Genomic DNA, 24,019 nt, shown 5'->3' on the forward strand with positions numbered 1-24,019 from the left:
ACTGTGGCAGCTGTTCCGTAGCAATATTAAAACAATTGTTACCGATCTGTTGCTTGTTTCTCACAGTACTCGCGACATCACAAACTCTTTTAAGCAGAGTGCATTTGAGGGTTACGCACAGCGGCACAGTTGTACCACAATACACATGCTGATAGAGCCTTACACAGAGTATGTGCAGTTTGCTGCCCTCAGCACCATGCGCTGGCCAGTCAACGCTTCATCCGGGAAGATGGTAAAGAAGCGGCAGCTTTGACTTATGAAGGAACTAATCCTCCCTACTGCAGGTGTATCTTATCTGTGCGTGCGAGAAGCGCAGGAAAGTGAAAGTTAGCAAATGCACTGCAAGAGTGAGCAAGGCTCCACAGAATGTATGCCTGCAAACACATCAAACAGCTGTTCCACAGTTGCATGTAGGCCGGGTCTGCACCCATACTGTTCTCCACCGTGCGCCGGCTATCACAAAACTTTGGTTCTGTGAAGCTTCACTTATTGTGGGAACAAGGCACCTCACGCCGCAGTCAATGTATCTAAACGCAGAGTCAGAAATGACGTTCTGCCTCCTTGCAGGTGCACTGTGGTAGTGATGTGCGACCACTCGAAATTTGTTCAGTAAAGCATGACGATTCCTCAAGCCACAATGAGAATATGTGTTGGTGCTTATAAACACCAGATGGATCACAAATGGGTCGGTGTGTCGTATGTGTCTCCATGCAGTGCAGTGAGAATGCATAAATTTTTTACGTATCGCCAGACGCCTAGCTCGCAAGTCCATCTGAGAGCCTCAGGAAATTCAAGCAGAGAAAAACAAGTAGAAGGGAGTGTTAAAGGTGATATTTTTCAAAAACATGCAAGAACTGTACAGCGGCTGGTATACCTGCAGTTGATGAGAACAGTTAAGTTGGCTGGGCTGATAAAGCATGTTTATTTTCATAAAAGTCGGTAAAAGCAGCGGACTCGACCTGATGGCCCAGTTTGATAAGTTCATTACGAATTTCTTTCGACATGACTTCGTCAATGGTAATGCGATGAGACATTGTGATTTAGGATTGCTGCGGTGCACGCTGTCCGAGCAGCCTGGTTGCGTGCAGCCTGGCATGGTTTTGCGAGAAATGTAAACGAGAGAGGAGAACTGGCCCGACATGATGGAAGAGCAACGCCAACTTCTGGCTTCACTTAGCTTCACAAAGAGTGATGTCAGGGCCCTTCCTCAGTTTTTTCCTTCCTCCATGTGCCAGGCTCTTAAGCTTTTCTTCTTTTGTCTATAGATGCTTTTGACAGTGTTTTTTTCATCATTATATTTGTCAAAGAATTGTAATAAATTGATACAAGTTATCTGGACCAATAGCCTACATTGGTTAGTGGCCTGTCCTGTGAAATGTGCAGGAAACAGGTCAACAGGGCAAAAAAAAAAAAAAAAGCACTGAAACACTAAAAAGGTTTGTACGTAATCAAGTCAGTACAATAGATAATAGGTGATATAAGTAAAATACTCACTACATGTGGAAAAGCTCTCTACAAATCCTGATTTCATAAATAAAATGTTCAGAGCTAAGTTAAACCTCGATATAACAAACTCCAATATAATGAAATTCTCGGTATAACGAAGTGTTTAACCTTTTATAACCGCTTGTCCAAAGAACACCATGTATTTAAAAACGAAGTGTGTTTGCATGCGATTTCGGTATAACGAAATTTCACTACCGCTGCAAAGGAATGCCCGGGCAATAAATGGAAACTTCCGCAGATGCTGATGGTCAAATGATTAAGTTACTAGCGGCTGCTTGCAAACGCACCTCTCAAATTCTGCGCCACGCGACAAGAGCGACCGTCGAAGTGAAGCCGCATCGTGTTCCGTACAAAGTCCAAATGTGATAAGATCCTATCGCACCCCGCGCACTGTGTGCTTTATGTGCGAGTGAAACTGCGTGGGTGAGACAACGAAGATGTTGGCTTCACGAGTGAGGCCTTCCCGCGCGAGCGAAAGAAGAGAGAGAGAAGCGAATTCGCGGTAAAGCGATCAAGCGTGTGCGAAGGGGCGGGGCGGGGCGGGGGGGGGGCGAAGTAGTGGGGGGTATGTTGGTGCGCGTCTCGGCCGTGGCTGCGCATGGCTGTAAGCGCGGCTGAGCGTATACACATATATGCAGCCATGCACCTTGCTTTAGACGTTTTCTGCAGCGTGTGCGAAGAGTGGGCTTGTGAGATGGCGGGACACCATGTAAGCTGTTCTACCCGCGCGTTTAGTATTGTAGGTTGCGTAATCTCGAGTTTTGGTGACCTGTTGGAGCGAGACGCAGACGAAGCATTCGCTACCCGCTGCTGGCGCTTTTCTTAATGATACCTTCATCCTGTGCTGCTACGCTATCACCTGCGGGGGCGGAGTGCACGTGAAGGCGTGGTTAGCCTCGCTGAATTCGTACCGCCGATGTGAAGATATCGTCGACGCACGTGGCATGAAACCGCATCATTCGTGGCCGACTCCCAAATTTGTCAAAATCAACTGTTTTCTCATTCGTGTTTGCTTTTCTCGGTTGCCCGATAATTCGGAAAATTCTGCGGCCCCTTTCCGTGTAAGAAAAATCTATTGGTCACTGTACTTATTCGCATAAAAGGTCAAATTTAAATACAACGAAATTTTGATATAACAAAGCAAGTTGCCGATTTTACCAACCTCGTTATATCGAGATTTCATTGTACATTTAAAGTTTCTTGCTACCTCAATTTCCATGGGTAGCTTATTCCAAATTTTCATTCCATGGAAGTCAATCTCTGTATAACTTGTAGCATGTAGGCAAATTGAAATTGCCATTTGATGCACATCTACTGTTGTGAGATTGTATGGTGAAAAGAGTGACAGAGAGAGGAAAACTGGTGTCTGTTATTTTGTTAACGAAGAGGGCAATCTCATAGTTCTAATGTGCTGATACTGAGAGTATATGTTGCTCCTGAAATATAGTGTTAAAGGACAGACAACTGCCCAGAACATGAATTGAGATAACCCCGCTGATGGAATGATTCCCTATTGTAGTGGCTAAAATGAGGCAAGTTTTTCTCATTAAACATGGATTTATATTTTTAATTCATCAGTAAAAGTCGTGAAAAATGACCCTTGCCGCCCCATGCTCGGCAAAAACATGAAGCTGCATAAGACGTCCACCACATGACGTTCTACTAGTGTATGTGGTTCCTGGTCTTTTTTATTAGTATTGAAATGCATCCTACTTTTTATTACAAGTTTTTCCTGACTTACAATGTGCAGGAAAGCCTTTATTTGTAGTGAGCAGAAAAGTGGCCCTGCCTTTGCCTTTGTTTTCAATGAGTTGACTTGGCTCGTCTGTCGACAGAACGACGATGACAGGCGCCAGCCAGCCACAATGTAGGCGTGCACTTGGGGGAAATTGCGGTACAAATATAAGAAAGGTCTCTACAACAACGCAAACTTATTGCACTAGCTTTTAATTTTCAAAAGTGGTTGAAAAGGTCAGAATGTAGGTGGTTAACCACAGTTTCACTCCTGTGAAAGTGGTACGATAAGCAGCTTTTATGAATTGCGAGGCGGGCTATTGACATCGCTTTCACTTCTCAGCGTTGCTGGAGGAGGGAATCTTACTTTTTTAGTGGCTGCTCAGCTCGAAAAATTGCACTTACAAAAATATCCCTGCACTTTTGGAGGTAACCGATGCAGATGTAAACCCTACTGAGGGTAAGCCTTGCGTTGCACCATAAAAAACTAGGTCTTTAAGAATTGGTTGTCAGTCCCTTTAATATTGCCATTTATGCAGTTACCACATAATACACTTAGTGTTCTCTGTTTTAGTTACAGTTGTGGTTTTCATATATGCTTCATCTCGTGGTTCTATACAATAACTATTCTGAGAATGACAAAATGCAAAGTACAGTGACCGAAGCATAGAATGGGGAAAGCATTGGCTCACTTTAATTAGTGTATAGCAGCCATGTACCACTTTTCTGCATACACTGTGAATTTGTTCTTCCTAGTGCAGATGCTGCTCAAACATCACGCCTAAGTATTTAAAAAAAGTAATTTGTTCAGTTGGCTTGTTGTGTAGATAGTCTAATTGATGAAGTGTCAATGTTTTCTGTAAATTGAAAAAAAAAAACAGTATTTAATCTTTTTTAATGCAGTGTTAATTTGTTTTGAGTAAACCAGTTGCTGATCATTAACAATTTGCTCTTTATGTTTGCTTGCAGGATTGATAGAGAATTTCCGGTGAATATTATGGCCATGTCATTCGCATACATTAGTACCTTAGAATGCACAAGCAACCTCGGGAGATCATTTATGTACAGTAAAAAAAAAGTAGGAGGCCCAGAACGGACCCTTGGACAACTCTGTACGCTACGTTACTGTGTGCCAATTTGTTATGGTCAATTACCACTTTTTATTTGCGTACGGATAAGTAGCTCAAGAATAAGTGAAGCGAGTTGACACTGAACCTATAGATTTCAAGCTTGTGTAACAATGTATTATTAGAAACTATGTCAAAGGCATTTTAATATTTTGAAAGACTGTTATTAATATTTTGCCATTATGAAATGTGGAGTTTATGGCTTGCGATAAGAGTTAAAATAGCTTTGGATGTATATCCGGCTGGAATAAAACCATGCTGCTGTGGGCCAATGGTATTATTTTCACTCAAAAAAGCACTTCAGTCAGAAAGCAATGAGGTTCCCGAAAAGTGTGTTAAGAGCACTTAAAACTGAGATCAGTCGGTAATTGTCTAGATGATTTGAATCTGCTGCTTTGTACACGGTAACTACTTTAGTCGTTCTTAGAATAGATAGATCTGAATGAGATGCAAATGCACGGTTGAATATATGATGTATAGGAATGCAGAGATGGGGGGGGGGGGTAAATATTATATTTAAGAGCCTTAGGTGGTATTCTATCATCACCGGTTGGTTTCTTTACTGAGATATATGCTACAACAGATTTAATTTCATTGGTTGCAATGCATGTTCAATAATGAGGTAACACTTCCATTGCTTGCCTCAGTCTGCCTCCGCTTCATTTGTCTATGGCTGCACATAATGTTCCGGCACAGCAAGCCACCATTTCTGTGGCTTTTGTTTACAGTGGCTAGGTGAATGAAACAAGGCTTCATTTTGTTCAAATTTTTAAGAACATGCAAAAAAGAGAGAGAGAGAGAGAGAGAACCCTTTAATGAAAGGCAGAGATTTTAGCCAGCGTATAGACATAGCTGACATGCTACTCTGCGTGAGGAAGGGAATTGGGGAGAGAGAGAGAAGGGAAAAGTAGAAGGTTCAGTGGTAGAAGAACATGCAACTATTGCACATCCAGCCTCCTAAGCTCATTATGCCTTTTCCAAATGGTGCGAGCACCATGGTGTGGTGCACACAGGAGAAGGCAAAGCTAGAAACTCAACTCCAGGACACAGTAGCATATATTTTCCTTGCCTGAATTAAATCAGCTCACTGCCTTTTGCTCTTAGTTTTATTTTCCTTTATTTGCCAATTGCTTTAAGCCACAGCTTGTCGTGCTTTTGTTTAAGGAACACTTTTCGAAGCAGTGTTGTTTGATTACTTATTTCTGACCTTGTAGCTTGTTGCTTTGCCCAGTTGCGATAGATTTGTTTTTGTTGCACTCTGAGTTTAGAACATTGACATTATAAAGATTTGTAGTGCCTTGATGAAAAGAGGTCGCATTGCTAGTAACTTGTTTACATTGTGGTTCCTGGTGAAACGTCCAGCTTTGAACATTCATGTGCAATGGATGTAAACCACCCATTGTTCAACATACCCCCTAATGAGTGTGTTCATTATAATATGTGAGCAATTTGGCCAGCATAAGTGAGCATCAGCAAGTTTGAGGATCGAGGGGGGTGGGAGGGGGGAACTGAATGTTAATGGATGCCTGATATAGAAAGATTGAGTGTGAGCAAGTGCCTGCCAATATTGTTGAGCTATCTGGCCACCATATTGCTAGTCCTGGAGTATTGTGCTTCATTAAACAGAATCACAAGCACTTTCTGCTAAAGCGAAACCTTTGAGGTAGTTGGTGGTTCAACATTTTATTGCTAGGTCGTGGTGCAAAAAAAAAAAAAAAACAAGCCTGAAGAACCCGTAATGGTACAAATCTACAGTGAAGCAGCAAAAATTTTGCGAGTGATAAATCTTCTCGCCTTATTTCTCCTTTGTCCTCGCGAAACACTGCGAGCTGATCAGCTTTATTACAAAGGTCCATGTGAGAATGCCACATGTCTCAGACCACTAACTGGGAAGCAGCCTTACTGAAGTACGCATAGACCTTTTTTTCATGGGCGCCATCATATTGCGTAGACAGTGGCACCATCTATGGGCAGTCGGCATACTGGCTTGTGTGAGCACTCCGTGTATACGCTCAGCGGCAGTTTCTGCTGGTTGTTTTCGTGCTCATGCGATCTATTTTGTATGATGTGGCATCTTCTACGTGAAAAACGTTTCTGTGAAATGTACTGAAGTGATATAAGTTGGCATGGGCAAAGCTTTTGCTAGCGTTTAGGCAGACGGAGCACCCACCGCGATGAGGGCGTGCATGTTTGCTACTACTGTCAACCTCGGAGAACAGTTGTGAATTTCTGAAAATTCATTTCCCGAATGTGACCTTACTGCAACTTTCTCACTAATTCTAAGCTGTGGTTTAGCTGCAATGAGTAGTTACAAAACATATGACGATCCCAACAGCATGGGTACCGTTCTGCTGTGGAATAAGTGGTGCTGTTAACTTCAACAAGCTTTTAAATTGTTATTTGTGAATAGCACCACTACTTCGTTTGCTCGACAAGATTTCCGCCCACGAATAAAATAGTATGGTTAGTAATAACAGCATACCATACTGTGTGAACTGCACTTGTGAAGTGGTTGGGCAAGTGGCTGTGGACTGTGCGAGTATCTGAAGCAGTGGTAGATGCTGGGTTTATAGATCTGCATGGTTACGGCGCATGGTACAAGCGTGCGGCATGACCATGCAAGGTCTTAGTGAAGCGTTAGCCAGAGTTTCTCTTCTTTCTCTCTTTAGTTTTGCGGGCAAAGAGGACAAAAAGCATTTTTTTTATCATTGTTCACACACTCTCCTGTTTTATAGAAACTGTGTCCTCGTAAATAGCCGTTGGATTCTTTTTATGTGATCACCCTTGAATATTACTGCTTTACAGGGCAAAAAGGCAATGCCCAAGCACAAAGCTTATATGTATCAGTGGTGGAACAGCTGTACAAATTGCGCCAAATTGTGCCAAATTGCACGAAATTGTGCCAAATTGCACCAAATTGTGCCAAACTGCGCTGAGAGCAGTCCTGTGCACCATCCTGCGCCAAAACGGCATTTTAGCAGAAAATTGTGTCGAGCCTGCGCCAAAGCATGCATAACAGCGAATCCCCCTTCTGTTCGTCCTTTGCTGCTAACAAAACTGAAATCAAAACCAACAGCCTGCTATCATCATCATCATAAAAGGAAGCAGAGGCCCGTTGGTAGAGTTCCTCACCATATAGTTGGGGTGCAGTTATGGTGTCGCTGGACATACTTTCGCAGTGCCAGTATGAGTAAATTTTTTTCATAATCTGTGAAAGCCATAGAGAGAGATTGATTGTACGCCACAGATTTTTCAACTACCTGATTGATGACATAGATGTGATCCATTGCACAATAGCACCACCTAAAACCAGCCTGTTCTTTTGGTTTATTGAAGTGAACTGTCCTGATTCTATTTGAAATTACCTTGGTAAATATTTTACATAATACTCACTATATACAGCCACTTTTACATAACTCATTATATAGTGAGAAGCTATGGGCCCGTCGGAGCCATCAGGTTCATCATTCGCACATTTTTCTACAACAAAAGTACAACGTAGTGCTGCTGTACCGTCTTGCTGGCGTATTATTTCGGTGTTCAGTGAACCTGCATGGTACCATCGAGCTTGTCGAACGACGATGTCATATTCTAGGATTAAAGTTAAGCTTTTTCGATGTTCATGGGTAATAGCAGGGCTTCGCAAAAGAGCTGCTGCAATCAGAATCGCATGTAGTGCATAGTTACAAATGGTATTAGCGAATGAGATCAAATGTGCTAGATGGCAAGAGCTGCCACTTTGATAGGTGACGGCATGTTTGTTGACGCGAAAGTTTTGTGTCGAGCTTGGATCACTGTGCTATTTCTGTGAAATAGTCTCCGACGCAAACGTAAAATCCTGTTGCGTCTCGCGCATGCATAGTGGTGCTGACGCTATTTTATTTTTTTTTCTTGTGGCTGCAAAGCCTTTGCGGCCCCTATTCGAAAACTACCTAATGTGCATGGCATGACAGTATATTGCGTGATGTCATGTTCAGTGCAGTCGTGCATACTGATTGGTGTTGCAGTGAGCCTTTGCGCATGAGCCGTGACTGTCACGCTGTGCTGCATCCTGGGTTAATAAACTTGTCTGTTGACAATCTGTCTGTGGTGCCTCCTCTGCACTGTACCGACTAACCCCGTCATAGCACCCTTTGTGTGTTGTGGTGTCGAGGAGCATTGCATTCTTTCCTGACCGCGCTTGCAGGGTAAGCCTCGTGAAAACCCGTCTCCACAACACATTAAATATATCAGTTAAAATCTGCATGGTATATGATGAGCACACATGGTTTGGACCCTGCACCAAAAGTGTTTGCTGCTGCGGAAAATCAGCTGTTTGCCTGCACCAGGACCTGTTCCAAAAGGTGAAATGGCTGTTCTACCACTGTGTATCATGCTGGTTTATCAACACCGCAGTGATCGCTATGTTGAGCAACGCCATTGTCTCACACAGTGGGCTAACGTAGGCATAGCATAGTGATTGCAGGTGTACTAGACTTAAGCTGCGTGAAAATGGTGCCGGTGGCTGATGAAAATATTTTATAATGATTGGTGCTCATATGTCTCGCGGCTGCATTAGGTTGGCCATACACGAGCACTCCTACCAGTTCTTGTAGCAGTTCTTGCCAGTTCTTGTCAAGCGATCAGATAGCGAGGTTTTCTAATTCACGCTGGCAATTCAGAGACATTGCTGCTCTTTGTTCAGTAAGAACTGCTACAACCAAAATAGTTCTCAACACATACAAACACCGTGGCTGACAATGTGTGTCACATGCTTGCGCAGCCCAGAGAAATTCCTGCATACTGCAGTAACCGCTGCACCCAAGGGCTACGCATTGGTTCTTTGATCACCTCGTATGAACTGATGTCACATACATTTCATGGAGAACAAGCTAAGACATTTCTAAATCTTTCCTCAGCACGCGGTGGCAAAACATTCAAGCAGTGCTGCACCGGCTCGCACAAGCCAGAGAGAAGGAAAGGCTCACCGCGTGCCATTTCCTCCTCACCCACTGAAAAGCTCTACACACTGCACATTTGGCAGATAAGCTTCAGCACATTTGCGTACACTGACCTCATCTAGGTCTGTGCTAAGGAATAGAACATGTGAGGTTGCTACCTAGAAGTTTTCACTGCGTTGCACTTACTTTTGCTCTGTGTTAAGGTCATTATTCCACACCTGTGCATCAGCTGCCTATCTGGCAGAGTGCATTCTAATGGTGGGAAGCCAGCTGTCAATTTTGGAGGTATTGACTCCAATTTTTTTTAAAGGTGGCCATGCGGTGTCAGTTCCCAAATGAATGCACAATGCACATTGGTTTGAGGTAGGAAATCATATCAATCAAATTATGGCATTAGACATTTAAAATCAAAACAGAGGCTCAGAGAGATGCTGTATAGAGGTCTCTGGATTCAATTCTATCTCTGGCATTCTTTAATATGTACTTAAATCAAAGTACATGAGTTTTTTTGGGGGGGGGGTGCAATCCGCCCCTATCGGAAGGCTGTGAACCTCCACTGAGGCAGCGTGACAGGCCTTGAGGCAAGAAATGGCTTTGTGCGCCGTAAGCGCCATCTCATTTGTGATGAGCAAACTAGTCAGTGAAAAGAATCTGTAGCAAGCCTTGTGGAATTCTTTCAAAAATATAATAATGGGAGCTGTTTTTTATGTAACTAAGTCACATTTTGGCACTATGATAGACTTCTAGACGAAGGATCTATTGACCTAATTCTGATTAATGTTTTGCTCTAGTGTCCTTTGAAGAAAGCAATCCTTTGGAAGAGAGTGTCAAGAAAAAACCCAATAAGCTCATTTTGTAGTTCATAATTTGTACAGTAACAATTTCAATAAATAATTCCTCACGAGATAGTCGTTATCACCATAGCTATTCAACACGGCGCCCTGTCCCATCACACATCATCAAAAAACCTGGGTCCACTCCTGACTGATAATTAACCAGCACAACTGCCTTTGCTTATTTTTCCTTTCATTTAGGGGCCCGAAGGTTGCATGAACGCTGTGGTCAAGGCGCTCAAGAGGGGGACGTCGCTGCGCCGCTTGACCTTGGACTGGCCATGCACACCCCACATGGTTTATTGTCTCCTGGCGGCGTCCAAGAACTCGCCATCATTTACAGAGCTGCACTTGGGCGATGTCATCGTTGATGATGCAGATTTCTTGCATGGCGTGTTCATCTACACTCGAGCAGACGTCGTCGTGACCGCAGCTAGGTGAGAGGATTTCCCTTTGGGTAGCAGCTGCTAGATTGCCAATATTGACAATGTTTATAACGATATAACGAGGTGTGACTGAACTACTAAACCATTTTGTGGCTTGCATACTGCTTGAGAGCCATGAAAACACATAACTGGTTATAGCAGAAATGGGTGTCCTGTGCCGTGAGTGTGCAAGAAAGTTTACATTGAAGTTACTTAGCATATGAGCTGCAAAAATACAAACTGTGGTTATTGAATACAGTGGAGGAATGGCTGGTGTGTGGTGTAGTTATCACCACTGGTTGACAGTCGGGTTCGTGAAGCTTGAGGTCTGTCAGTCTTCGCGAAGCCGTGTGGGTGTCCAGATGTGCATTAAGGTGTGGTGCAGCAACGCTGTTATGGGTGAAATGGAGCAACGTATAAACTCTGCCTCAAATTTGGGAGAATGTCAACAGAATGTCACGACTAGTGATGTAAAATTGTTGGAAATTTTAAAGTTGCAAGAAAACCAAGAAAAATAAGTTTTTTCTGGAAATTTTATAAATGCTGGAAAAGTACCCTAAATTTTCTTAGCATACAAAAGTAAATATTACTGCAGACGGGGGCGCTGCATGCCAAGACATATCTATAGATGTTCTTGGCAAGATATGGACATTCTATAGCAAATAACCCACTTTTTTATTCACTCGGAAATTCCTAATAGCTTTCGGAATTCTCGTCTATCGACCATGAAAGGTGTTAGTAAGATCTCGATGAGGGCTAGTTGGTTCATATTTAGAACTGAGGTTAAACAGCGCGAATAAAACAAGGACACAAAACAAATACCACAGACAAGCGCTGACTGCCAACTATAAGTTTATTTGAAATTCTCCAGCCACTTTATACCTTTTTCAGCGTAGGCATACGTACACCAGTCGCCAAGACATCTGCAAATCGGCAACATCATAATATTTCATCCAAAAAAGCTATTTCTTTTCCCGACAAGGCAAAAGAGGGAGCACTTACACATTTATCTCCTTCCTTTCTAATGTAATAAGCCTCTATTATTTCCCTTCCCCTCTTACATTTTCCTTTCCCTATGAATTCTTTTTTTTCAAATATGGGAGTGCAGTGGCACTTGTTACAATGTCCTGCTAAACGACTCCCATAGCCATTCTTTAGGTTACTGCTGTGCCGACGAACTCTTTCATTGAAACACTGTCCCATTTGACCTATGTAAGTTTTTCCACAGCTCAGCAGTATCTGATAGATAATGTTGCGCCTGCAGTCAGAGAAACGGGACTTGTGATTTGTAGTGCACAGGGGCCTTTCACGCGTTTTCATACAATGACATATCGAGGACAGCTTACATGGGGCACTGAAAAGCAAATTAGTATTGTCTATTAGAAACTTTCTTTAGATTGTGTGACAACTTGTGTAAGTATGGCACCACATGCGCTTGTCTCTTGTCTTTATTCTTTTCTTTTTGTGATGTTTCGGAAATTATTTTCTCTTTCTGCAAGATGGCTTCGCATACTGAAGTGATCACAGAACTGGGAAAGCCTGCATTCTCTAATCGCGCTATCTGATTTAAAAAACTTTGATCGCACTCATGCTCACACGACTTACTCAGTGCTACACGTGGTTGCTATGCCTCTCTTAATCAATTTAGAGTGTGCGCTGTCGTAGTGCAACAAGGTTTTTTTTAGATCTGGGATGATATCCCCAGCATACATGGTCATCAGGAGGACTTAAGTTCACGTTTGAATTGCCAATTAACAACTGCATTCAGTTTCTCGATATTAATTTCTGTTTTTCTTTGGACGAGCATGTATGCTGGGGATATCATCCCACGTTAGGCTGTTAGGATGTTAGGCTGAAATTTTTCTTCATATCTGTCTACCCTAAAGCTGTTGCTTTGTAAAACACTAATACATCCGAAACTAGAATATGCATCGACAGTTTGGTATCCGTGTGATGACAATCTTGTTACATCTGTCGAACTATTTTAGAATAACTCTGTTCATTTCATTTTATCTAACCAGAATCAAACTTCGAGCATAAGTGTCATGAAAATTATCCCATCATTGCCATTAGTATTTAAGTTATTGCTTCAAGGTATCCAGATTAACACTATTTCATGAGTTATACTATCACCCTGTAATGTGAAACATCACTCCTCGACCCATATTCGTCACATCACATTCATCATCGTCAAAGGTAGGGGACTATTTGTCGTAACATAAATTCATTCAATCTCCTTCTTCCTCTATTTCACAATAATGGAACCACCTTCCTTTGACATTGTTTCAATAAATGATAAATATGCCTTTAACCAAGCTTTAGCTAATGTATAAATGTCCACTACTTGTAATACACACTGCATATTGCTTATTACTTTATTCATTTCTTTGTCATTTGCTTTAAGCTTATATTTTTACGTTATTAGTAATTAGCTAGCATTGTATTAGCAGCCAAGTTTCTTGTATGCACTTTAATCTACTGCCCGTTTCATTGTTTCTCGTTGATTGTATAACCACTCCTCTCTGTAATACCTTTGGCTCTGAGGGTGTGCTAGATAAAAATAAAATTAAAAAATATCATCGCAAATGAGCTAGCTAGCCACCACATTACATGGAGGATCAGTTTTGCTTCTTTTTAGCCAAATGATCAAATGGACTTATCTCATTCGAAAATTTTCAGCTATAGGCTCAGTGCAATTGACTGATGCAGTGTAGATTTGGTTATAAAATAAGGAGCGGCATTTTGTGGTGATGTGAGCTTTACTTTCACAAAGTATTTGACGAAATTAGTGTGTCTGCTTCTGGCCCAGGTGTATGTCTAGCAACGGCACCTTGAGTAAACTAATTCCTCTATGGGAGCCTGGAGACACAGCAAGCTTTGTCGACTGCCTGTACAACGTCAACCTGATGGACGTTGGCCGTGCGTTGTCCTCGGACGACGGGGACTACGTGACCTCGCTCAGCCTCCAGGTCGGCGAGAATTCCAGCTCGGTTGCAGTTCATGCACTGTCACTCTACCTGACTTCCACACCCAAGCTACGAGAGCTGCAACTGCGGCTGGGCCCTATACCACGAGACTTGCAGCTAGTGCTCCTCTCAGCCTTTCAAAAGAATGTCAGCATAGAGCGTCTCTCCATTTTCGGTAGGCTCAAAAAAGTGCATCCTTCCAGAGTCACTGTGATTAATGCAAAGCCTTACATTTCTAATCTGGAGGCTCAGGGGGACAAGCAGTGCCTAGCTGTCTACCGCTTGAATGGCCTTGAAGTACCTAGTTATAAGTTATGTTGCGTCTCTGTAAGTGTTTGTGCCCTATACCGAGAGGCAATCATCAGATATTATTTAATTGCTTGAGCTTCATTGCAACACGATACCCATGCCTGAGCATCCAGCCACGCTCCAGCATATCATAATTGTCCTCTGCAGTGAAAATTTATGCAAGATGTGGCAGTGTACTAAAATCCACGTGATTGCATGTCTGTCGTTAGTATCCACTGTGGCAGGCAGTGCGAAAGTGGCTGGGACATAGGAAAAGTGAAAAACAGCTTGTTTGTAAAACAAGCTGTTGCTTGCAATCAAGCAACAAATTTCGACACAATACCTCTCTCTCTCTGCATACATGCGCACACACTCACACACTCACACACACACACACTAGTGAACTCTTGTGTATTTTGAAAGCACATTAAGGTATAAGTTTGCATAATATTGAACAATTTCATTTTAAAGGTGCGACACCTTAGTTGTTACCTATGTACGTACTTGCCAAATTCATGGAGGGTATACGAATACAAGGGCTTAGTTGTGTAGCATGCTTGCAGCGTTGCTTAGCCATGCTGTTTTCGTAGTGAGCATTCCCAACTGCTGCTCGTGCATAGCTTACGATAAATGGCTAGGAATGCCTGATTTACAACTTAAGTACGATTACCACATCTTCTCTAACACATAAGAAGCATGAGTCGAGATTTCGGTTTCTTATGTTCCTGAACGGAATAGGTACCTTCAGTTGTGAGCCTGCAAAAATCTGGATATTAGGCCACACTTCTTAATATATATATATATATATATATATATATATATATATATATATATATATATATATATCCTAAAGGATCACAGAATCAAATTCGATTGAACTTAAGATCTATTTGCAAATGGCTTGATATATCCATATCAGTACACTCCCCTCTTGCATTCTGGTGGGAAATTTCAATGCCTTGCTTCTAGATTAGAAGTAGGTTACTTTCTCGCACACCTTGATAGGCCCCGAGGACACCCAAGCATAAATAGAATAAAAATGTGTTTTCTGCATATTGCTGTCAGCAATGGCAGTGATTTTGGTTTCCACAAAATTACTGGCCTCGCTTGTAGGTGGCAGTGAGAACTACCTCAATTCAGACAGTGGCATAATGTAGCACGTATGCCAGTAGCAAATCGTGCACCTGGGAGATGAACTGCCAAGGCCCATTGCGTCTTGACTTTTTAAGCCCACATGATCGGCTGTGAGGTGATTATCAGCTGCAAACATCTTCCAACCCTTTGTTTCCCATCTGTTTATTGGTTGGCCGGAGTGATTTTTCTGTGTCGCTGCAGATGTCTTCACAAGAAATGAGGGACCGTTGCCGAAAAAAGAATGTGAAGAGCAATAGTTACATAAACGTGTGAAGACCTGCAGAGGACGCATTGAAAGAGCCAGGCCAGCTCATTCTGTTTACTATATTTGTGCTGTGTTAATAAATGTTCGGAGGGAAGTAATTTAAAAATAATTGATTACTTTTTTTACTAATTGCTTAGTTACTTTCACAGAGCGGTGATTGGTAACCACTCTGGTGAAACAGCTGCGCCAATTGAGAAATACTGCGCCAAGAGCAATCCTCTGCACCATCTGCTTCAATAAGGCATCTTAGTGTAAAATTACACCAAGCTTACATCAAAAGAAGCATAAGAACGAGAACATTTTTCCATTCATGCTGCCTCACTATTAAAAAAAACAAAACCTTATCAACATCAACCTGCAAGTCAACGAGGCAACCATAGCCACTGGTATAGCCACTGCCGTTGTCCTCCATTTGCTGTTCTTGCTCTCCTGTTGTATTTCTCTCTGGTTGAGGTTCCAACCTACTGCCACTGTGCGATCTTGTTGTTTGTTCCACTTGTTCAACAGTTCTGTATTCTTTGTACTAGTATGGTGCGGATCTTGCTCAAGAAAAAAAAATAAGAAAACTCGGGCAATGTCGTCTTCCACATGGTCCAAGTCGCAGTTACTATGCTGGAGAAACTTGGTACATTAAATATAAAGAAACCTTTGGGCGCCTTCACTGTGACTTCATTCTAGTTGCAGACGTCTTAAAGTGCAGTATTCCTTACATTGCCTCATATTCTCTATTTTTTTTTAATGCTAAGCTTTCTTTGCAAACCTTCCCAGACTTTCCTAACTATAGCTGCCAGCTGCTGCCATTCTGTCAAATAGCTCATACTTAAAAAAGAAAAAGAAAAAAAAATCTAATTATATGCATGATGCTGAGATCGAACCTCGGCACCCCGGCATGGCAGCTTGATGCTCTAACCAGTAGGCCAGAATCACATATATACCATATTTACTTGCATAATGATCGCACTCGTGTAATGATCACACCCCTGAATTTTGTCGTCAAAATTAAATTTTTTTTCTTTCCTGTGTAAGGATCGCACCCCGAACTTGCCGCAGCGATATGTCGTGTGCCAAGTCTAGCTAATGATGATTGCGCTGACCATCTGTCGAATGCTATCGAATGCTTTGCGAACGACTTCAAGGCATACCATGCGGTCTTCGCACCAAATATTCTTAAGCAGATGCCCCATTTTAGTCCGTTATCACTTTCCACACTTCCATGAAAAAAAAAAAGCTACAACCAAACTTGCCTAGGCTTTATTATTTGTAGGCTTCATAATGGTTGGGGTCAACTACAGCAACAAAAAAGGCGCCTTTCGATTCTTCTTGTCTGCACTTGTGGGCACGCCACAAATCGCGAGCGGCAACGATAGTAGCCACGTTCACACTGATACATTAGAAGTGTACCCTATTCATACGCCGATGCTTGTAACACAGAAAGACATTCGCCCACCCTCAGCGGAAGTGTGCTGTATTAGGATAGTAGTGAAAATAAATGCCGCAATTTCCGCAGCATAGCCGCCATGTGTTTCTATGTCACTGGCAGCTAAGCATGCCGAGAGGTGGCGACGAGGCAAGGCCTCGAAGTCCCCTCATGGGAGACCTGAGCCCGGGTCATCAAATTTGCCGGATTCAGAATAAAGTTGTTTCCATCCATCCATCCATGCCCATCTCTGTTTCTGTCCCCTCAAAGTGTACATGGCAACGTCTTTGCCACAGACTTGCCGATATTAACAACATTATTCATTACTGATACAGAAGGAACTGTTTCAATGCGCGTAATGTACTCACGAAAAGAAAAAGATCTTGTTCGGCACGTTCGGCTGGCTCTGCCGGCCACCATTTTTGTTTTGGTGTCCCGCACTGTTACAGCAGCAGCCACCTGTTTGTTGACCTGTTGTCATCCCACAGCAAATCAGAGATGAAAAATTTTTTGTTTCTTTTCACGGGAAATTTAACCCACGTAATGATTGCACCCCTGAATTGGCGGCAATTTTTTTTGACAAAGAAGTGCGATCATTACGCAAGTAGATACGGTATTCTTCTAGCGTGCCAATGTAGACTAGCTCTTTGAGATGATTGCTGCAAGTTGATTGTGATGATGAGTTCCATACTATGGCACCTACCAGCAGTGGAGGATTGGCCAAGAAGCAGGTGGTGCATTCAAAATAAATAAAAGGCAATATAAGAGTTGTCACATTGCGTAGCACGGACGCGCAAGAGCACATGCGGCCACACCAGTTTCCTTTAAGCCAAAGATGCAGAAATGAAATGGGTAAATTTATAGCATTTTATTAGCAGCTTCACAAAGGTTTGCTTCATATAGATTCTGAAATGTGCATTGGATACGAATAATTCTTTCCTGGCTCACTTGAAGCGCACTGAACACGCAAATAAGTGTTGCAAGTCGTAATTATAGAAGCAGCTTTATACCCCAATGTGCGCAACTAAAGAGCCATTCTTTGATAATCTATTGTAAATGCTTTGGTAAATTTTATCCCGAATGCCTTATTGGTGTGCATAAAGCTGGCTCCGCTATATTTATTGTCTACTTTGGCTAAAGATGAGATAGTATGGTGCATAGATGTACTTTTGACACTGTGCCGGAAGTGCTTATTGCTGCACCAAACCAGCACTTTGCCTGCGTCAAGATATATGCCAAAAAGTCAGATGGCTGTTCCACCACTATAACTGTAATTAATTAGGTTTTTGAACGAAGTAACTGTAATTGGTTGTTTTCTGTAATGTGTACAAATTCGATCCATACACCAATGCATAATATGTCTTTGCAACAAATGAAAACATTCGTTCGGTTGAATGACTGGGGTTGATAGGTCATTTAAAGGGCTACGTTACATTAGCATGTTGAATTTTGCTGGTTGGTACACTTTGGAACTTGAAGGTAACAGCACTAAAAACTGGACCGAAATGAGGGCAGACGAACACAATGCCATGTTCGTCTAGTCTCATCTTAGTCCCATTGCTGTTACCTTCAATGATATGTTGCGATGGAGGTGCTTAGCTTGGTCATTGACGCTGTGCTGCAGTGTGTGTCTCTTTAAGTGTGTTCGTGCTCATCGTCAAAGCTTCCGCAATGCAAAAATTAACATGCAGGGACTGAGGACCTTTGCATCCCCGAGGATATACAGAACACGCTGTTCACCTGGATGGCGAATAGTAAGCGGCTCTACAGCATCAATGTGGATATGCACAAATACGACACTACGCATCTACTGGGGGTACTCGCTGCATCAGAGGGCCAAAACTACGTCCTCACATCCCTGACCTTTAAACAATGTTGGGCGGATGAGTCGGTCCTTGAGACCACCTTCGAAATGGTGAGTCCAGCCATGATGGTGCCACAATCGGAAATCATTCAGGCATCCAATGCAAACTTCTGCCTGAATGGTGTGAATGTAGAGCTTGAGTGGCTTCTGTAGCCGTGACGCACGAACTTAAACATTTCAAATTTCTCGAACAATATAATGTCACTCATGCCCCCGCAAAAAGGGAACTGATGAAAATCTTCTTTTTTTTCCTATATGGGAAAACCACCATATCGGAAAAATTCAGTTTTCGTGGAACCTGTATTTCATAAACCTTTCTGGCTAACTGTGCATGTGCAAGAGGTCACACATACACACAGTGATGAAACGTGTTGAAGTCTCTCTGTGGTGTTGCTTTGTCTTGGTGTTTGCATGGTCGTGGCAAGCACATTTTGTTCGGCTATTTAGCTAGCGCTGTATCTACATGTCCACACAATGCATGCGTTCATACTTGTACATGCATCAGAATACAGTCAAACCTCGATGTAACGAACACAGATATAACAAAATATTGGATGTAATGAAGTAAATTAAAGTTGGTTGGTTACACTCTATTTGGGTGGGCTAACCTATGGCTGTAACGGTACCGAAAGTACAAGATCTAACGTAATATCAGATATAAAGAAGTGAATATTTGCTCACTCACAGTTCGAAACATGTTACTTGGGAGGCATGCGTTCCAGAGGCAGTATCCTGGGTCAATAATTTTTGAGGATGCAATCACTTCTGTGTGACTTGGCACCAAACACATTGGCATCTACGAGCGACAGCATTCCTGGCTAGGGCTAAGGTAGTGTGCTCGGCACTGTGTGAGAAGTGCTCTAGCTTGTATATCACGACGCTTTTGGTGCCAAGTCATGCGGAATATTGTGAAAGTGATCCCATCGCCGACTGGAATTGACAGAGAATACGGCCTCTGCCGTGCACTTTTGTAACAGTCCTCTCACATAACAAATCCGAACCATGTGCTTGTCAGCAAAGAACCATTGAAGAACCGTTATGAGCACTACAGAAGCCGTCAGCAGGGCTAGGAAGATACGAAATTACCTAGAGAAACTCCTAGCGCCAAGACAGGCTGAAGGTGGTTGCATCCATAGACAACTTGAAAAATGTTATGGCTTTGCAACACCATGGAAAGCCAGCAGATGACACTAAATTTTTTTTTCAAGTAAATTGGCACTTGCGAGCTGCTATTTTGTAGAGATGCCTTCCGCTCAATTCTATGCCAGTCTTCCACCGCTCACGGCTGGATGATCCTGCTGATAACGCAGGCACAGCATTGCTCTGACTACTGGCGATAGCGTGAGAAAGCATTAACGCAAGAAAAAGCATTGGCATAAAATGGCAGTCCAGATGAGTTTGCGTTCACGTGTTGTGCCGCATTATGTTCATGTGCACTTGATCAGTTGGTATGCGGGCATGAGTTTTGCTGGGCTCCGGCAGGAATGGCACGCCACCGCACAATTGTTCTCGGTGAGATTGGCCACACGGCATTGAGTGACAGGCGACCATCGACCCTGTTAGTGCCAGAAGCTGCGCTGCCAGTCTGTACGTGCAACCACACCGAACAACTTAAGTCCTGCTGTGTTGCAATTTACTATAAAAGGGCACTATAGTTGCCTGACTGACATGGCTACCAATACGGATAGAGGTACTGCAAAAGGCTAGGGCCTATGACAGAACTGGAGCTGCGACAACAACAAAACTGCCTTTGCGTTTAGGACAGTGCAACAGAACACAAAAAAGAAAAATGTGCAAACGAGCTGTCACGCATTAAAAAAGAAAATCTGGTGCGCTTATCGTTATCCAGTAGACAAAAAACAAACTAAATTGGGAAATTTGGCCATCTCCACTGGGTCAAGTTGAGACACGAGACATTGTCAGGACAGTCGCGCTAAATTCGAGATGGTTGCCAACCCAAGTTGGAAAGCATGCTCAACACAGTGCCAGGAGGATGCTGTCAACTGATGAGACAGTTGCTAGTCATGCGAAACGTTGCAAAAGTGGTTTTACCTCCGAAAATGAACGACCGAGAATAAAGCTCACGCTGGGTGGCTTGCCATGCCGGCAGAAGGCATCGCACTTGCCCTTCCCTCATGTAGGCACGCTCTCAAATTTTTGTCTTTGATATCAATGTGCACACTTATAATGAATATAGAATGTAATGAACTCACTTTAGTGGCAGCTGCAACTTCTATATAATGAGGTTCGACTGTATTTACAATGCAGAAAAAGAGGTAAGGCATGGAGACACTGACACAACAGAAGTGGACAACACGACAACACACTTCTCTAGTGTCCGTGTCTGCATGCCTTACCCCTTTCTTGCATTATAAATCCTTACCAACTAGCTCATCTTTCTGTCGTTCTGTAGTTACATGTGCATAAATGAGTAATGGCGACAATTTCTACACCTGCGTTTGCTTTTCTCCACCAAGCATGGCAGGCTACTTATGTTACACAATGCATGTTCAAGAAGCAGATTCATATCAAAAACAAAAAACACTCTTGAACCTGTGCTCCTAGGGGTATGGTTCCTCATTGCCAGTAGTGGCCAGTGGAACCACCATTGGCACAACCACTGTTGCTGCTTGCTCATATTGAAGGGCCTTTAAAGTCAGCCATGATTTCATATTTTGTGATACTGTGGGACTTCATCTTACACAGTGTACGCCTGCTGTACTTGCATGTCGCAATATGCACTGAAATGTCGGGAAAATTCACAAGCAAATTAATCGCGCTGCAGGTCCGTCGCAATCGCGAGCTTCTGCGGTTTGCTGCCGCATTCGTTCATGGGGCAGTGGACAAGCGCGCACTGCACGCCTACGATTCTGTCTACTGGCACCCTCAGCTCCCAGAAGTCGTGCAGAGCATGGGGTGCAGCGATCGAGCTGTGGCCAAACAGATGATCCATGAGGCTGCCATGCCACGTCGAACAGATGTGAGTATGCGTAATCAGTTCGAAAGCTCATAACCTGAAAATGAAAGTAAGTTTATACCCTGATGTGGTGTTGCCATAGTGGAACCAAAAGCAGGCTACTGAGAAGTTTGTATTGGTTGAGCCCAATAGGGACGACATTTTTGTGTGTTTAGGAGTGGGGGTGGGAGTTGAAATCATGGTGAGAACCAGCAAGTGTGATGAATCGCATGGATCTAGAATTGGCCTCTACACTTCACAGAGGGTGTTTCAGCACCAAAAACAGACATAAACAAAGTGTCAATAGTAAAAACTTGCAATTTCGGCCCTAATGCAGAGAAGTGACGCAATAGCTGGCGCAATATTATGTACATTAAATTTTGCACTCTTTTGCGCGGTTCTTTCTTTGCACAGTGGCCTTAGAACGTAAATAAAATTGTATTTTTTTGATAAATTTTTTTTCTCAGACATTCGTTAGTCCAGACTTATTACATTCTCTGTGAAGTCCGAATTATCGGTCATCGACTGTATAATCGGAATTGCGAAATGGATGCATTTCATTGCATCTTACTAAGTTGCCACGTGTGCGTATTCAAAATTGAGTTTCACAAGTGACTTAATCAAAGAAACCTGGTATCAGCACTTTTGCGGATTGTGTTCTAGAAGTTGCTGGGTTTGTGCTAGTGCGGCGAGTTTTTTATTTTTTTTAGCTAATGGTATCGCTTGCTTTGCACTTCACGAAAACGCTGAACTATTTGCACAAGTTTCATACTTTGAGCAAGAGCAATAGACTTGCTGGTTAAAAGTGCAACCTAACTGCGGTTTAGCTTGAATCAATACTTTTATGTAGTTTTCTGTAATTGCAATATTTATTTGCAGTTCTGACGGCTGACAGGCATAGTTAGAAATAAAATTGTATGCCTTGCCCCTTCAAGGCCGTGGCAAGTTCAGCTGGCAGACCTTGGTAAAGACACCCTGGACCGCATCACCTCCTTCCTGAAAGTGGACAATGTTGTGAGTGACGACAAGTCAAAAGACGGCGTGTCGCAACATCCGCCCATTGAGTATGATAGAGCTGCCTGTGGAGACCACACACATGGGAGGACATTTGTTTTGTGAGAGGCATCTCATGCAGTGTACAGAATAAATTGCTAAATTGTTGTAAATTGTGTTTTCTCTCGAAAAGTACCATGAAAGTTCAAGCGGCACAAGTAGCGCCAGAAGCTGTCGCCATAGAATTTGTCTTATTTGCTTTTTTGTTGTCTTTCTTCATCCTGCGAGTGAAGAGCCAGCGGATAATTCTCTTAATCATGGTACTAAAAAATACCTTAGTGGTTTTGCTGCTTTACTTTTAATATTGTAAAAATGATGCCTAGTGTTCATCTCACACACACAAAAAAGGACTTACGTTGCACCTATTTAGTTGTGCGTTTGAATGACATGGAATTCCTTCGTGTTTGTCACCTGAATGTCTGGTTTCAATCCAATATGCATTGCAACCATCAGATTAATACTGTATGCAGAGAAGTGACGTATGGATGCCATGTCCTTTCATGAGCCTTTGAATGTTTGAACCTGGATGCGTGGCACATCTTTTTCTTCTTCTTTGTGGATAGTAACTTATCTCTTCGAAATCTGAGCTTGTACATGTAGCACAACTTACACTGCACTGATTAGAGTAGAACTAGGATAGAATGATCACTGCTTCTCCCTGCTACTGTGTGATCAGCTGTCGGATATTCAATTGGGTGTTCGCTTACGCGCTGTGCTCCATTCACGCTGCAAAATGTGGAAACGGTAGAGGGAAGATGTGTGGTGTAGTTGGCTGCAAAAATAGGGACTGGGATATTAACGAATGGAATTAATCTGAGTGACTGAGTTCATGGACTGTTGCTACATAAGGACTGCCTGTGTTGCTGGTCCTTCACGATGCACGGCTTTCCTTGAGGATGAAAAAATTCGCTCATCTGCCAGCGTTTTATCGCCAACCACCAAAAAAGGACTTAACTACGGAACGACAGCAAGAGTGAGTACCACTCTGACACAGTGGCAAAGTGAGTAGCGCCGCTCCCTGGCATATAGCTTCTCACATGTTATCTAACCGCATCTACCCCAACCCACACGCAAACTTATGCCCACTCTGTTACTCACATCAAGAATAAGTGAATGGGCTCACACTTGACTCAGTGTGCTGAAACATGGGTGACAGCGACTACACCGACAGCACTTGAATGTTCGAAGCTGAACGTTTTGTGACGGTCCCCAGAGTAAGTGAGTGATCAGCGGTAATATGTCCTTGATTCAAGCTATCACAAAGTACAGGACATCTACTTTCCAAGCCTTGTGCACAGCAAGAACAAATCCATTGAAACAGCCCTCCCGCGAGCGAGTAGACAAAAAATAAACAATCAGATGGTAACTGCGAAGAGAAACTTTACCGAGTCAGAAACATGACAAGCCGCTGCTTAAAGTGCTTGCCTAATAAAGAACAAAGAGCAAAGTACACTGATAATGATTTAATCCATAAGTGAAAAGTTTGGACAGCTTGGAATATATTTCTAGTG

General features: G+C 42.8%; 1 protein-coding gene across 5 annotated transcripts in view; it reads left to right on the forward strand.

Annotated features, from left to right (window-relative positions):
- The window catches only part of LOC142579868 (uncharacterized), a 62,921-nt gene extending 40,300 nt beyond the window's left edge, over positions 1 to 22,621 (forward strand). For 4 of the 5 annotated variants that reach the window (XM_075690500.1, XM_075690499.1, XM_075690501.1 and 1 more), the window contains 5 exons: positions 10,342 to 10,577; positions 13,375 to 13,706; positions 18,327 to 18,550; positions 21,285 to 21,479; positions 22,391 to 22,621. In XM_075690500.1, the coding sequence (XP_075546615.1) occupies positions 10,342 to 10,577; positions 13,375 to 13,706; positions 18,327 to 18,550; positions 21,285 to 21,479; positions 22,391 to 22,423 (1,020 nt within the window). In that variant the 3' untranslated portion in view covers positions 22,424 to 22,621. Of the gene's footprint in view, positions 1 to 10,341; positions 10,578 to 13,374; positions 13,707 to 18,326; positions 18,551 to 21,284; positions 21,480 to 22,334 lie in introns of all 5 variants that reach the window. The other variant, XM_075690498.1, reaches the window with a different exon arrangement.
- The last annotated feature ends 1,398 nt before the right edge of the window (positions 22,622 to 24,019 follow it).

This window comes from Dermacentor variabilis, chromosome 4, assembly GCF_050947875.1.
Source record: "Dermacentor variabilis isolate Ectoservices chromosome 4, ASM5094787v1, whole genome shotgun sequence".
Taxonomy (NCBI): Eukaryota; Metazoa; Arthropoda; class Arachnida; order Ixodida; family Ixodidae; genus Dermacentor; species Dermacentor variabilis.